General features: G+C 38.3%; 1 protein-coding gene and 1 long non-coding RNA gene across 2 annotated transcripts; one reads left to right on the top strand and one right to left on the bottom strand.

Moving 5' to 3' along the window:
* Positions 1-4,953: 4,953 nt before the first annotated feature.
* LOC106300662 (crooked neck-like protein 1) lies at positions 4,954-8,244 on the bottom strand. The gene is made up of 7 exons (XM_013736858.1): positions 7,049-8,244; positions 6,476-6,541; positions 6,223-6,367; positions 5,909-6,127; positions 5,580-5,793; positions 5,285-5,480; positions 4,954-5,186 (listed from the first exon to the last, which is right to left on the bottom strand). The coding sequence occupies exons 1-7, from the start codon at positions 8,203-8,205 to the stop codon at positions 5,063-5,065; spliced, it is 2,121 nt and encodes a 706-aa protein (XP_013592312.1). The 5' UTR covers positions 8,206-8,244; the 3' UTR covers positions 4,954-5,062.
* Positions 8,245-10,375: 2,131 nt separating this feature from the next.
* LOC106300663 lies at positions 10,376-11,211 on the top strand. Its single transcript, XR_001262050.1, has 3 exons — positions 10,376-10,463; positions 10,642-10,891; positions 10,974-11,211. It is a non-coding gene; the product is annotated as an uncharacterized LOC106300663 (long non-coding RNA).
* The last annotated feature ends 4,049 nt before the right edge of the window (positions 11,212-15,260 follow it).

The raw sequence follows: 15,260 nt of genomic DNA, 5'->3' as shown, positions 1-15,260 counted from the left end.
TATGCCAGAGGAGACATGAATTCCCAGGACAAGGGTCGTAAAGATCCTAGGCCAGTTCGTGCTCGCAGCGGTGGTTCTAAAGGTCGATCTTCTTCTCGTGCAGGGCGTTCGCTATATACAAAGAGGCACGAGAATTTGACCTATAGGGTTAAGGAACCCAAGAAGAGTTTGCCTGCATTAGATGATAGAGACCAAAGATCAATTGAGGAGACTATCCTTCATGACACGAGTTCAGCTCACGTTTCTGAGAAGGAAGGAGATATTGAGGAATGTCTTACAGTTACAAGGAAGAGTAGTTATGAGGAGCCCTTGAAAAAAAGTGCAGATGTAGACTCAGATTCTGGAAAGGAAAGGGAGGGGGCTACCGTTGAAGGTATTCCAGTTCAGAAACGACAAACGCCATTATCTACTCAATCAATCTCCCTGGACAGGCAGATGGGCTAAACGTCTGTAGTAGTCTTTCATGAGGAAATTATCGGATCTTCCACTGCTCCATTGTTGGATCAGAGTGAAGAATCGGGTGCACCTTTCTTCCTTGTTAACAACAAGAAGAGTAGCCGAAAGGCTACAAAAGCCTAACCAACATATCATTATGTTTTTTGCGTGGAATGTTAGAGGACTTAACAATGATAGACGCCACACTATGGTCAAAGAGTGGATTAGAGACCACAGACCTCTTTTTGGAGCATATTTAGAAGCACATATACAACCTTTAAATTCAAGACGGATCGTTTCAGCCATTCCTCGAGACTGGCAATTTTTGGATAATTCGGGGCATCATCCTACAGCTCGTATTGTTGTGGTTTGGGACCCCAGTATCACGGTTACTATCTATCAAGTTTCAGCGCAGGCAGTTACTTGTGGTATTTTCATCCTTTCAGAGAGCATGAGTTTTACCGTTACATTTGTCTATGGTTTCAACCAAGTAGACCGGAGATCATCTTTATGGGAAGAACTGGTCAGTATCAATGCAACAACCCCGGTTTCTAGAAGCCCTTGGTTGGTCATTGGTGACTTTAATCAGAGCCTGCGAGTAAGTCACCACTCTAATCACCTTACTGAAGAGATTGACACCTCAGGAATGGATGAGGCACTTTTAGCGATTCAAGAAGCTGATCTTTTTGAGGCTCGTTCCAAAGGTCTGCCTTTCACGTGGAGAAATTGTCAGGATGACAATCCTATATCCAAGAAAATTGATCATGTACTGCTGAACTCGGCATGGGCAGAGCAATTCCCGGACTCGTTTAGCGAATTTCTTGATCCTCTACAGTCTGATCATGCTCCTTGCCTGGTTCGCATGCCATCCCTGCAAAGGAGAGTGGTCAAACCGTTTAAATTCTTTCATCATGTTATTGATCACCCAAGCTTTTTGTAGTCGGTTAAGGATGCATGGAACTGCGAAGCAATCCAAGGAACCCTCCAGTTCAAGATTGTCAGATCGTTTAAACTGCTCAAGCCAATCCTTAGGAACCTGAACAAGACAAACTACAGTGGCATTACAAACAGAGTTAAAGCTCAGGAGGCTAAGCTAGAAGTTCTACAGCATCGGCTCCTAACGAATCCAGATTCAGCAACAGCTCACCTTGAGCATGAAGAGAGACGCAAGTGGCTCATTTTAAAGAAAGCTGAGGAAAAATTCTACCGTCAAAAGTCTCGAGTCCAGTGGCATGGTCTTGGGGATAGAGATACATCTTTCTACCATAAGTCTGTTGTCCACAGGAACACAAAGAACCATATACATTATCTGAGAGATGGGAATGACACTACACTTACATCGCCTGAAGCTATGAAAACGCATTCAGTTGAGTATTTTGAAGGTATCTTGGGCTCCTCTCAGTCTCCTTCTTCCTCAGTGTCAGTTTCTGATATTCAGAACTTGCTCCCCTTCCGGTGTAGTGAGGATCAGTGTAGAGATTTGCAAAGAGAGGTTACCACAGAAGAAATCAGAGCAACTGTTTTCACTATGCCCTTGGATAAAAGTCCTGGACCCGATGGTTATTCTGTTGAATTTATTCGAGCTGCCTGGGACATAGTGGGCCAAGATGTTGTTGCTGCTGTCAAGGAATTCTTCAAGAATGGTAGGCTGCTGAAGGACTTCAATAACACGATAATTGCTCTTATTCCTAAAGTTCCTGAAGCCTGCAGAATGGGTTAGTTCCGTCCTATCAGTTGCTGCAACTTGATGTATAAGATCGTCACCAAGATAATAGCAAAGAGGCTGAAGCCAGTTCTACTCCAGTGTATTAGTCCTAATCAAGCGGCCTTCCTGAAAGGTAGAAGTTTGGGTGAGAATGTGTTGCTATCATCTGAGCTTATCCGAGATTATCATAAGTCTTCATGCCCCCGAAGCTCAATGCTAAAGGTGGATATTTGCAAAGCATTTGACACAGTAACTTGGGATTTTATCCTTACGATCTTGGAAGCACAAGGATTTCCTCCTATTTTCAGGGTACGGATTCAAGAATGTATCTGCACACCAAGGTTCTCGGTTGCTGTTAACGGTGAACTTGCTGGATTTTTCAAAGGTCAGAAAGGGTTAAGACAAGGCGACTCCATATCCCCTTATCTGTTTATAATGGCTATGGAGGTTCTCTCTAAGTTACTAGAAAAAGCTTCTGAAGCAAATCAGTTCCGACTTCACCCTAAGTGTTCAGAACCAAGACTGGCTCACCTTCTCTTCGCAGATGACCTGTTAGTCTTTTCTGATGGTTCAAGGCACTCCTTAACCGGTATCACTTCAGTGCTTCATGAGTTTAAGTTGATGAGTGGATTAGGGATGAATGCAGCTAAATCTGAACTGTTCTTTGGGGGCTACAATGAGATTGAACAAACAGTTTTGAGTGATATCTCAAGTATCAAGATTGGGTCTTTTCCAACAAGGTATCTTGGACTTCCCTTAAATCCGTCAAGGATTAATATGGCTACTCTCCAGCCTTTTTTGGAAAGGATCACGAGCAAGCTACACAGCTGGACTGTTAAGACGTTGTCTTATGCTGGGAAAATCAGATTGATTGCTTCTGAGGTGTATGGAATGGTCAACTTTTGGAGCTCTGTTTTTAATCTGCCAAAAACTTTTTATGCTCGGGTTGACTCATTTTGCGCAGCGTTTCTGTGGAACAACAACACAACCTCAGCATCGGGTGCTAGAGTGGCCTGGAAGGGTATATGCAAGCCCAAAGCAGAGGGTGGCCTGGGTATTCGGTTATTGGAAGAGTTTCAGCTAGTTTTTGAACTGAAAAGAGTCTGGAATTATTTTTTCAACCAAGGTTCTCTGTGGGTTGCTTGGCTACGGAATATATTTTTAAGAGAAGGACCTACTGGCTAACTGCGGACTCCCCCCGCTTCTCTCCTACAGTCAGAAGTATGCTACAATTAAAAGAGTTTCTCCCTGATTTCATGCGTTGTAATGTGATGGATGGTAGGGAAGGTTCCTTCTGGTTTGACTCATGGACTGTGCTAGGACCTTTAATCTCTGTCGTTGGAGATGGGGGACCTAGAGCTTTAAGAATCAGGAAGGATGCTCACATTGTTGATGCCACTACAGAAGGATCATGGCGCCTCCCGCCTGCAAGAACTAATGAGATGGTCGCACTTCAAGCTGCTGTCTCTGCAGTATCTCCTCCGGTTCCATCAAATGGCATGGATAGTTACACTTGGATTCAAGCCAATGGAACCTACGGGTCTTCTTTCTCTTCAAAGGTAACATGGGACCATATCCGTCTCAGCTCACCTGAAGTGTTTTGGCATAAAGTGATCTGGTTTAAAGAGAATATTCCTAGAAACACTTTCATGTCTTGGCTAGCTCTGCTTAGAAGGCTTCCTACAAAGGATAGACTGCGACGATGGGGCCTGAATGTCACAGAAACTTGTGTCCTATGTAATAATGGGATTGAAACGCATCATCATCTATTCTTTGAGTGTGAGTACTCTTCTTCTATTTGGCAGTCATTCGCAGGATCAGTTAGCTCCAATCCGCCTTCAGATTTACACTCTGCAGCAGGTTGGATTCTTCATGGCTCTCGACAGCGTCAGGCGCAAGCCACCACTCTCCTTAAGATCATTCTACAATCAACAATTTATCTCCTCCGGAGGGAGAGAAATGCTAGGATATTTACCTCTACTGCAACACCGCCTCAAGTTCTTCGAGCCTTACTGGATCGTCTCATTAGAGATCGCTTACTCTCTATTCTGGCAAGACTCTCCTCTGCTCACTCTCTTTTGGTATATTATTTCTCTTACATTAGGCCTCCTTGAGGTTGTTATTTGAAGATTGTTATGTTTTCTTTTTGTGTAATAAGTTGCTGTGGCAACAATGTTAAAAAATCAAAAAATGGTATAAATGTTAACATTTTACCAAAAAAAAAAAAAAAAAGTCACAAGCTTATGGTTTAGAGTTAAAGGGTGGGGTTTAGGATTTAGAGTTTAGGATTTAGGGTTTAGGGTTTAGGGTTTAGAGTTTAGGGTTTAGGGTTTAGAGTTGAGAAATGAGGTTTTGGAGATAAGATCTCAAATTTTGGAAAATAAAAAAATTAAAATTTTCAAAAGATAAAATGCTATTTTGGTCATTTTAGTTTTTGAGTGCTATTTTTGTGATATAAACTTAGAAATGTGCTATTTTGGAGATTTGTCCTTGTTCCTTTTAGGTCTACTATTATTTCAACCATCATTAGTAAAACAAATTTTGTAAAAATGTTTTTTAAGGGTGGGTGTATAAATTTCCTATTACCTGATTTTAACTGCTGCTTGTGCATCCCTTAACTAGCTAGCATGTGTATTAATAATAATAATCAGAGCCTTGTCCTCCACCGAACTTTTCTTTATACTGTTGCAATTTCCGTGATCATAACAAATAGATTGTGTCCCATATTTTCTAAACCGGAAAAACGCAAACCCAAAGGTTTTATACAAAAAAAGAACAAAAACAGTAACAGAATGGGGGTTTTTTTTTTTTTGCTAACACACAATAACAAGATTATTGCTAAATCATAAAGGATGAGTGGCGATGTACAGAGAACTAAGAAAGCATACAAAACACAAACTCACAGTTTTGTTATAATTCTAGTTAATCGTACTCCTCCTCAGAAGTAGCAATCTTCTGCTTCTTCCATTTGTAAGCAGCTTCAAGAATTTTGAGGTTCGTTGTCTGTGATTCTTCTGGATATAGATAGTCAATGTACTCTTCATACCTGCCAATGACCAACAAAAAATAATCATTAGGCTTACTATCCGATTATCACATACGAGTATCACATTCTCGAGAAATATATATGCAAGCAAAACGTACTCTGTAGAGCCATCTTCTCTTGTGATCGGCTTTCTCTTCTTGAGCTTCTTCGGGAGCTTAGATTGTACGACACTCACGTCCCCGAGATTACCAAAGTTTGTCTCCATGTTAAGCCAATCCTCCAAGAGTGTAGCTCTTTCTTCTTTCAGCTCCGGTGCAGAATCTTTGTAGTAGCTGTTGGCTCTCTCGAAAATCGCTGAGTAGAGAAATAACAAAATAGAAAGAGAATCAACAGTTAAAACATGTCACAAGGAATCATTAAAACTTACATAACAACACGGAGTTTTAAAGTTACCTCTGGCGCGTCTGATGCACTCTTTCTTGCGTTCAATAGCATCTGTTTCTTCTTGGTCTTCCTCTTCCTCGTCTTCTTCTTGTTCCACAGCAGAAGCTTCAAACTTTGCAAAACTAACCCACACCTTGTAATGCTTTGTGCGGTCCAAGAGTCGCTCATATAAAGCTCGTGTCCTCTCTAATTCTCCTTCTGCTATCTCAAAATCTATGTAAGCCTGCCACACACACACACAGACACACACACACAAAATAGAGAGTTTAATGATTCAATCGATTCAGAAGTCTTCTGAGGTTTCTCGATTCTTTTAATGTATTAGACAGAAAAAGTACCTTCCATAGAAGCTCGGGCATGTCAAGAGCTGGTTGAGATATTGCCAGCTCAAATATAGCTCTAGCTCGTTCAGTCTCAGCAAGAGACCTCTCTAGCTCAGCATACTTGCTCCAAGCATAGCAATTCTCAGGAGACCACTCCAGGTATCGCTCATAAAGCTTTCTACACCTATCTATGTTTCCCAGCTGGAGTTCAATCTCGATGTACTTCTTGAATATCTGTTTGTCGAGGAAGAAAAAAATCATCAAAGGTAAGTAAACTATGTGTGTGATTAAAATGAAACATATAATGTTCAGACAAATTTCAGGCTTACCTTATCTTTTGGAGCTTTTCCAATCGCGTTGCCTAATATCTGCCGAGCACCGGCCAGATTCAATTGCCGGATTTCAAACTGTGCAGCAAGCAACCATATTTTGGCAAAGGAAAATTTGGAGTGGGGAATGAGCTTGAGGCATTCTCTGTAAATGTTTGGTAAAAACGAATACAAACAGTCAATCAAAACTGCCTCCGTGAAAAGTAAATGAATGTAACTTCGCAAGTTTCAGAATAGGAAGGAATTGGCGTACCTGTATACATCTCGTGTACGCTCCACATCTTCAGTTTCGATCTCTTCATACAATGCATAATTAATCCTACACCAATTAGTTACATCAGTGTCAGTGTTTCAGTAAATTGCAGAACCAAATATGCTAACAGACAGATAAACAACAAACAATAGCTTTCCACCAAATGCAAGAATATGTTTCATTAAATTTATTAGAGACCTGAATGTGCTAGATGATCAAGATAATTAATAACTAATATCTGCCTAAGTCCTAAGACAACCAAACCCAAACAGTCCAGTTAAAGGAAACTAAACCGTAAACCCTCTTATGCGTATCATGATCAACATCTTATGCAAACCACCAAATACTGCTAATAAAAGACAAACAGTAATAGCATTCCACATAATGCAAGTTTCAAGAGATTTAGGGACTATGATGTGCTAAAACCTGGACAAAGATGATAACTAAACTTAATCTTGTCATGCAAACCATGATCAAACTCAAAACACAAACTTAACCTTCTTATGCAAACCAAGAAGCCAATGACATTATTACCAAAATCAGTAAACCAAAGCTGAAAAAGAATAAACTCACCAGAGATAGATGTATCTTTGCCAGTATCGCTTTTCTTCGGCAGGTGGAATATTAGCAATAGCCCTCTCATAGATTTCTCTTATCCTATCTTTGTTCCCAACAGTTTCTTCAAGCCTAACGTAATCAAACCAGGAATCATAGTTCAAAGGGTTCTTCCTCACTTCATCTTCATACTGAAACCTTCTCTTCCCAACAATGGCGTCCTCAATCCCTTCCTTATCACCATACTGCTTCTCAAAAGCCACAAACTTTTTACACAAATCCTCAGCTCTCCCTTTAGGGATATGATCAAGAGCGAACTTGTAGATAAACCTAGCACGTTCTGGCTCCTTGCATCGCTCTTCAAACTCAGCAAAGGCCACAAAGAGCGTCTCGGCTTCTTCATCGTCTGCAAGCTTCTCCGTGGCGCGCTCGTACACGTGCCTGGCACGAGCGACTTCACCGCCTTTCATCTCGAACTTGGCAAATCGGATATAAGCAGAAACTTTGGGATGGCAAAGCACAAATCTCTCGTAGATGGATCTGGCGCGTTCGATCTCGTTATACCTAAGCTCGAACTTGATGAAGGAGAGCCAGCCTTGTTGGTCCGGCGACCACTGCATCCACCGCTCGAATATCTGTCTAGCTCCGGCGATGTTGCCGAGTATCTCCTCCATGTGGATGTACTTGTACCAGAGCTGGTCCACGCGCGGGAGAAGCGTGACGGCTCGATCCCAGACGTTCCTGGCGCTGTTCACGAACTTGTTCTTCATCTCGAACTCGGCGTACTTTAGCCACAGCGTGTGGTTCCGGTAATCTCCTTCGATGGCGCGTTCCCACACGCTCCGAGCGCGCGCGTAGTCCTTCTGGGACTCCTCCCACTGGGCGTACTTCATCCAGACCTGGATGTTCCATCTCGCGCGGCGGATCTGGTCCTCGAACTCCTTGCGGCGACGGAGCCTGTAGTCGGAGAGCTCAGTGGAGTCGGTGATTTTCTGCTTGGGAGGACGGATCTCAGCCTCTTGCCTCTCTCGAGCTTCCCTTAGAATCTGCTCGGCGGTGATTTGAACCGGAGCAGGAGTCTTGTTCTTGACCCGAGTCGGGCGTGGAAGCTTGACTTCAGTATCCTTCCGGGTCATGTACCCTAAGGTACGATCGGAATCCTTGCCGGACGCCATGACCTCCTCTGTATGTGTGTTTTCTGGGGAAAAGTTGGAAGAAAAGACAGCGTATGATTGATTATATATTTGGGTTGTTAATGGGCCTATTATTGACCCAATATATATACTAAACCTACTTGTGCATTTTTTAGAAAATTCCAAGTCCTCAGAGCGTAGTTTTCACAAAAATATATCTTTTCATTTTCATCATGGTTTTCAATCATGTGTTATTCAACTTTAAAATATTTTAAAATTAGTTGTATTTTAAATTGGTTTTGTCTTTTATGGATTCTCGTAAACAAATGATTGAATTCAAAATCCAGGATATACTGCAGAGATTATAGAATTTATCAATTTGAAAGTTTAAAATTTGATAAATTACAAAAAAATAATAATTGATTACAATTTTATGTGCCAACTATTTCTAGTGTTTATTTATTTTCATTTTTGTGTAAATTCAAGTAAAGATAAATCGTGAGTTTATATTAGTTAAGAAACATTTTTTCACATTTTCGATTTTGTAGTATGGGTCGGTAGCGAATTTAGCTAAAGGAATAGTTGGTTTGTTTTTTGTGATTCGGGATAAATTGGTGGTAGATGATGGTGAAATTTCATATGCCTAACGATGATAGTTCAGTGAGGAGGACTCGTCGGGTCTCACCTAACCAGGTAGGTGATGAGAGTCGCTCGTTTTATTAGTTTGCTTAATGAGGTTGATGTTAGAATTTGCGTTGACGATGATACTGAAACTAGATTTGGTTCTTCAGTGCGATGGTGATAATTTCCTGGAGAAGGGGACAAGAAACAGTTTTGTTACGTGTAGAAGTTTGGATGATATGTTGTCTGCGTGTACTTATAAAGGTGTGAGGAGGAAGACATGGAATGGGTTTGGAAGTAAAACCAGAACTAATCTTGTTACTTCAGGGAATTATCACAGTGAAAGACAAGAATGTAGTGAATCTCTGACTCAAGTAAGAAGAGTTTCTCCGTACTTCCAGGGCGTAATTCTGATAGTGAGTCTTGTAAAACGCAAAGTGGAAGCAGTACTAGGAAAGCTAAAGTCCAAAGAGTTTCTCTATACTTGCAGGCATCAACTAGGAAAAGATGCAGCAAAGCTCAACCCAAAGTCCGAAAAGTTTCTCCATACTTCCAGGGATCAACTGTTCCAGAACAGCCAAGAGATATGCGTCAATACTTTAAGGTCGTGAAAGTTTCAAGATATTTCCATGGCCTGTCTGCCCAAGTAAATGAATCACAAAAGGAGATGATACCAAGAAGGGTGAGGAAAACTCCTCTTGTGAGCCCTTCTCAGTCTCAGTCTCAGAAGACTGATGAGGCATACCTCCGGAAACCGCCTGATAACACATGGGTGCGTCCACGATCTCCATGTAATTGTTGGGCCTAATTATTAAGCCTAATGGCTCAAATAATATATGGCAAAATGTGAAAATGAAATGGGCCTATGGGTTCTTACAAAAAGCCTTGTTGGCTTTAATGAAATGGAGTTAACAACATCTCACATTGGTTGGGAGAGTTGATTTTGAGGAGTATATATATGTCTTCATGACATGAGAGGTTAAACAGCTCAGAGGAAGAGAGAGCTCCCCACGCGCGCGCCGCCGCCGCCGTCCGGCTCAGCTCGGCTCGGCGTGGGCTTGGGCTTGGGCTTGGGCTTTGGGTCTTGGGTCTTGGGTCTTGGGTCTTGGGTCTTGGGTCTTGGGTCTTGGGTGGAGGGCCTCCGGTCCGATTCTAGTTTCGTAACGCCTCGCCTCCGAGATTTCCGCCAACGTGCGCACGTGCGGCATTAGTTACGGAAAATGACTCGTCTTCTCTTCTTTATAAACTCGTCTCCTCCTTCATTTTTCCTTAAGTTTTTACGTAACAAAAAATCACCAGATAACTCAACGTAAGTCTAGAGAGTGTTTCGTAGAGTTTATAGTTCGATAGGGCGATCACGAGTGAGGCGTGATTCGTCTGCCATGGTTGTATCCTGGGACTTTATATTCGTACAGTCCCGTCTCACTAACGGAGCGAATATTTTGAGTTAAGGAAAGAGATCATATCTCGACTCCATGTCTCTTTGCGAATACGATTTTTTATCGTTATTGTATTCGTCTTTTACATTCGTTTATTTCCTTAACATCGCTTTTATTCTATCGTTTATGTCAGTCCGGTTTTCCGGCTTTTACAGTAATCTACTTCAAGAAGATCACTGGCATGATCCATGGCAGGTGCTGGTCATATGTATGCTTCTCAACAAAACTTGTGGTGCACAGGTTTGTCCTCATTCCTCTCCCTTTTCCATATCTTTGCGCAACTTATATAATTTTAGTAGAGAGTAGGAAGTGAGACCTATGTTGGTTTGAATCTTACTGTCTCAGAAGAAGTAGATGCAAGTCTTTTGTTTTGATGAGTAGTTGATTCAGACGTGACTGGAACTGCTTGCTCTTGTAGGAAGAAAAGGCTTACTTGTGGGTCAGTTGATTTTTCTAAACGTGATTGCAAACGCGGGGGGTGATATCAGACCTGTTTGCGCTGTGTCCTAATGCAAAGACTACTACAAAAGTCGAAGAGAAAGAGAGATATAGACTCTGATAAAGCCTCTTCGACTACAGAAGAAGAGATCCAAATTAATACAACGGTTTTCTCTCGAGTATCTTCAAGAGAGCTGGACTCATGTCACTCAACTGCATGGAGTTGGAAAGTAAGTCTTTGAATACTCAAAATCTTTCTGTTTACAGTTTTTGTTGAGAGTTTTTGTTCATTAGGGAATTATTCATTCATAGGTATGCAGCGGATGCGTATGCCATATTCTGTAATGGGAAGTGGGATTGTGTGAGACCTGATGATCATATGCTAAACTATTACTGGGAATTCCTCAGGATTCGATTTAGGTTATGAGTGGGAAGAAGATACATGTATGTATTGCGCTGATAATATTTTTCTTTGCTCTGTTTCACAAATGTTGAAAAGTTGTAAATGATAGATATCTTAACTTCATGTTTGTTTAATCTTGATTTGTAACGTCTCTGGTATCATATATGAGTTCTTTATGTGTTTAATATTTGTCAAATGTGATTCGAGTACATTGTTCAAGCAAGAGACGCATGCATTACCAGGATGGATCTTTAATTGGGTAAAGCTAGATATTCTACAGTACTGAAACTATTACACGATCAACTTGCATTGCTTTATAAACGAAAAGAGGCATTTACTTTGTAGTTCCCTTGGAAAGAAATTTATATTCTACCAGTTCAGTGGCATGCTCTATGTCTTGGATTGTTTGCGGCTATAATAGCGCTTTTTGGTGCCGCTTAATGAACAACAAGTAAGATCTTTTTAAGATTCTGGTTGCAGATTAGACCCACTTGTGTTGTTGTTTAATAGATATGGGAACTTGTTTAGGAATGGATTTGGAAGTTGTAGATGATAATGAACAAGCTAAAGCTCTGAGGATTCTAGTTTCAGAAGCGAACCATTCAACTCATGTTAGCGTCTAATGAAAATACATATTTCTTATTTTTTAATAAGATTATGTGATGACAGTAGGCTTCAATTGCTTTTGAATTTACTTTAGATATGAATCTTCAAATTCAAATTGATTTAGTTTCCAAACTACATCGGAAAATACATCATAGCGTCTAACAAAGTGTAAACCGCAATGTATAGAGTAACCTACATCAAAGTGTAAACTATAGTGTACAACCAAAATATTCACAGCGTATAATGGAGTATACACCATAGAGTACATTGGTATGTAGTGTATCAACCAAAATATTCACAGCGTATAATGGAGTATACACCATAGAGTACATTGGTATGTAGTGTATAATGTAGCGTGTACACCGTAGCGTACATTCAAAGGTGTACATTAGATGGTTTATTCTATTTGAATTTAGTTTAGTGATAGATTAAGGGTTTAGTATATTGTTTAGTGTTTAGTGTCTTGTTTAGGTTTAGGGTTTGATGTATATGTAGGAATCTTATTTTATTAAGACAAGATAACTGATATTTATAAAATAATACGGACGGAAATTAAAATTACAATACCATGATAAACTGATAAAGAAGAATTAAAATTACAATATCATGTTAAAATTATGATATCTTTTCTTAAATCTTTAAACGCTCGTAGTGTGATGGTTTCATATCGCCCAGATTACCATGTTTTTGTCTTCTATCACTAAAAAAACAGAACATGTAGAATATAACTTTTGTGTTGTACTTTTTATATACAAAATATAAAATACTAACATAAATATTCAAAGTAGGAAAGAGTTGTCTGTTGTTCGTATCAATGTATGTTTTTAGAATGAGAAGAGCAGTAACTATTATATAGTCCACTGACCAAACCTTAGTCTGTCATAAACCAAACCTTAAACGTTGGCAATAAAAATGGAGATTCTCATCATAATTATATGAATGTGTATTTAGATGTAGGTTACAAAATCAAAATCAATTTCGCATTCATACGTACACCAATTCACGTTGACCAATTTAATTAGCAAATATATTTTTCTTTATGTTATTCAACCAGATTTTCAAAATTTTATAAAATCTCTTTCAAATTTTTTTTAATCGTAGTATCATTTATTACTTGTTTCTATCTACAAATTTTATGAATTCTGTTTAGTTTTAGTTTTTGACAATTATACAATTTAGTTCAATTTTTATTTATTTTTCTACAAGCTGATTTTAATATATTTTAAAGAAAAGAACTAAATAAAAATCTATCTAAGATTATAATTTTAAATATATACATATCTATTTTTAAATATAATTTAAATAAATCAAACTGTTTATTTTATCTTAGTCTTATGGTTAAATAAATTAATATTTATAAAATTATTTTAAAATTAAGATAAATTTATATTTAAAATTATTAAGTGCAAGAAACTCCTAGTAAGTCATTATTTTGTAAAATTCTTTTCTGGCCAAATAATTAACTACATATCATTTATTCTGTTAAATATTCCTCTTACCAAACTTACCAAAATCACTAAATTTACGATTATTCTTTAACCAAATTTTAAAATAAAACTAAACAAATTTATTTACTTTTTAAATATATGTTAAATAATTTGATGATTAATATAATTTACACATATATATTTGAATTATAAGAATACAACAAATAAATTTCAATTTTATATTTCCTCAAAAACAAACATAGAAGTGAAATTTATTTAGTATATAAAATTTAAAGACTTATATATATACCTTATCAAAAATATATATTTTATTTTAGAAAATAGTTTTTTGTTAAGGAAGATTGATTTACTAATATACATAAACATGCGTGTTTTAATTTATAAAAAAAAATATCAAAATGGTTTTTATAATTGACAAATATGTAAGATAACATATCATTTTTAGATTTTATATCCAACAAATTACACACAGTTAAGAACTGTCGATTTGTATAAATGTTGTATATTACAAATCATACAAACACATATACTGATGCACAACCATTGCATTTGTATATTACGAAGAATTTCATATATCTATACCGTTAAAAACAAACACTCGTGAACCTGTACGAGTCAAGTTGTAGTAACTATTTAAACGAGTACCAGATTACCATACATAACAACTTTCTTTAGGGTATATAAGATAAGCGAAATTGCCACAAATACCACATTCATAATGCCACTTTTCATGTTTACACTAATCATTTTTGTCCTCACGTTTAATGAAAGGTAGACATTTATACCTTTATGGTTAACTAATGTAGACTTAGGGTTTAAAGTTGAAGGGTGAGATAGGGTTTTTGGAATGTGAAATTTAAGATTCTAATAAATATATAAATAAATACTTAAAAAATATAAAATTTTTAAAAAATAGTTTCAAACATAATTTTCGATTTTCAAAAAAGAAATCTAGAAAAAAAAAAACTTTTCAAAAAGAAATTCAAAAAATAAAAAATTATAAAAAGTTTGAATTTGAAAAAGTATAATTCGAAAACATAAAAAAAAATCATTATTACCTTTTTTTTATTTATTTATTTTTGTTTAAATAATGATTTATTATATATATAGTTAACATAGGTATAATAGTCTTTTGCCACTTAATAAATACTATATTTTTGAAAATGTTATTTTAGTGGCACTACAAGAAATCAGTCATATAGCTACCGATTTTTTCGTAGCTAGAGAGGAAAATCCGTAGCTATAATGCAAAAGGCGACCGATGGCTACAAATTGGAACCGTGGCGTCAGCATCGACGCTAAACCCAATCTGTCACCATTCCGTAGCTTGCTAGCGACGGATTTTGCGAGGAAACTAGGTGTAGCTATCAGCGAGGGCATGGTTACAGAGTGTTCTGTCGCGCAATAGCAACAGCATTGCTACAAAGTGTTCTATTGCTAAATAGCTACAAAGTTTAGCTACTATATTTTTTCAGCTAAGTCATAGCCATATAAATAAATAAATTAAAAAAAAAAATCATAAAACACTTTTGAATTAATTCATTAAAATTATAATACAAATATGGTTTATATACATCTTACATATATAGACATATATATCACGCGCTCCGTCACACGCTCTGTCACACGCTCCGTCACCGGCTCATCCATGCTCCGTCACCGGCGCATCCACGCTCCGTCACCTGCTCATCCACGCTCCATCACCGGCTCATCCACGCTTCGTCACCGGCTCATCTACGCTCTGTCACCGGCTCTTCCAAGCTCCGCCCTTGCTCTTCCACGCCTCGCCACCGGCTTCGTTACTCGCGGAGTGGCTGAAGCGATGACTATAACTGAAGAAGTCCTTTGTCGTGCTTCTGTTTCGTGCCTCCGATTTGTAATGCCATCACACCACCACTTCTCCTTCCCGTTTCATCACTTCTGTTTCCATTTTTTTCAGATCTGTACACGAAAAACGAATCCATTAGACATAAAAATGATGATTAAGAAAGAAGAATAAGAGAAATGGAGGAGGAACAAGAAAAAGAAGTATCAATAGTATTGACGAAGATGAAGATTAGCAAACCTGTGAGAAAGGAAAAAATTGATTAATCTGAGATGTTGATGCTGAAGAGATAGAACGATGTCTGTGAGAAAAAAAAA

This window comes from Brassica oleracea, chromosome C6, assembly GCF_000695525.1.
Source record: "Brassica oleracea var. oleracea cultivar TO1000 chromosome C6, BOL, whole genome shotgun sequence".
Taxonomy (NCBI): domain Eukaryota; kingdom Viridiplantae; phylum Streptophyta; class Magnoliopsida; order Brassicales; family Brassicaceae; genus Brassica; species Brassica oleracea.
The sequence above is the reverse complement of the archived record's forward strand: the minus strand, read 5'-3'. Positions and strand labels throughout refer to the sequence as shown.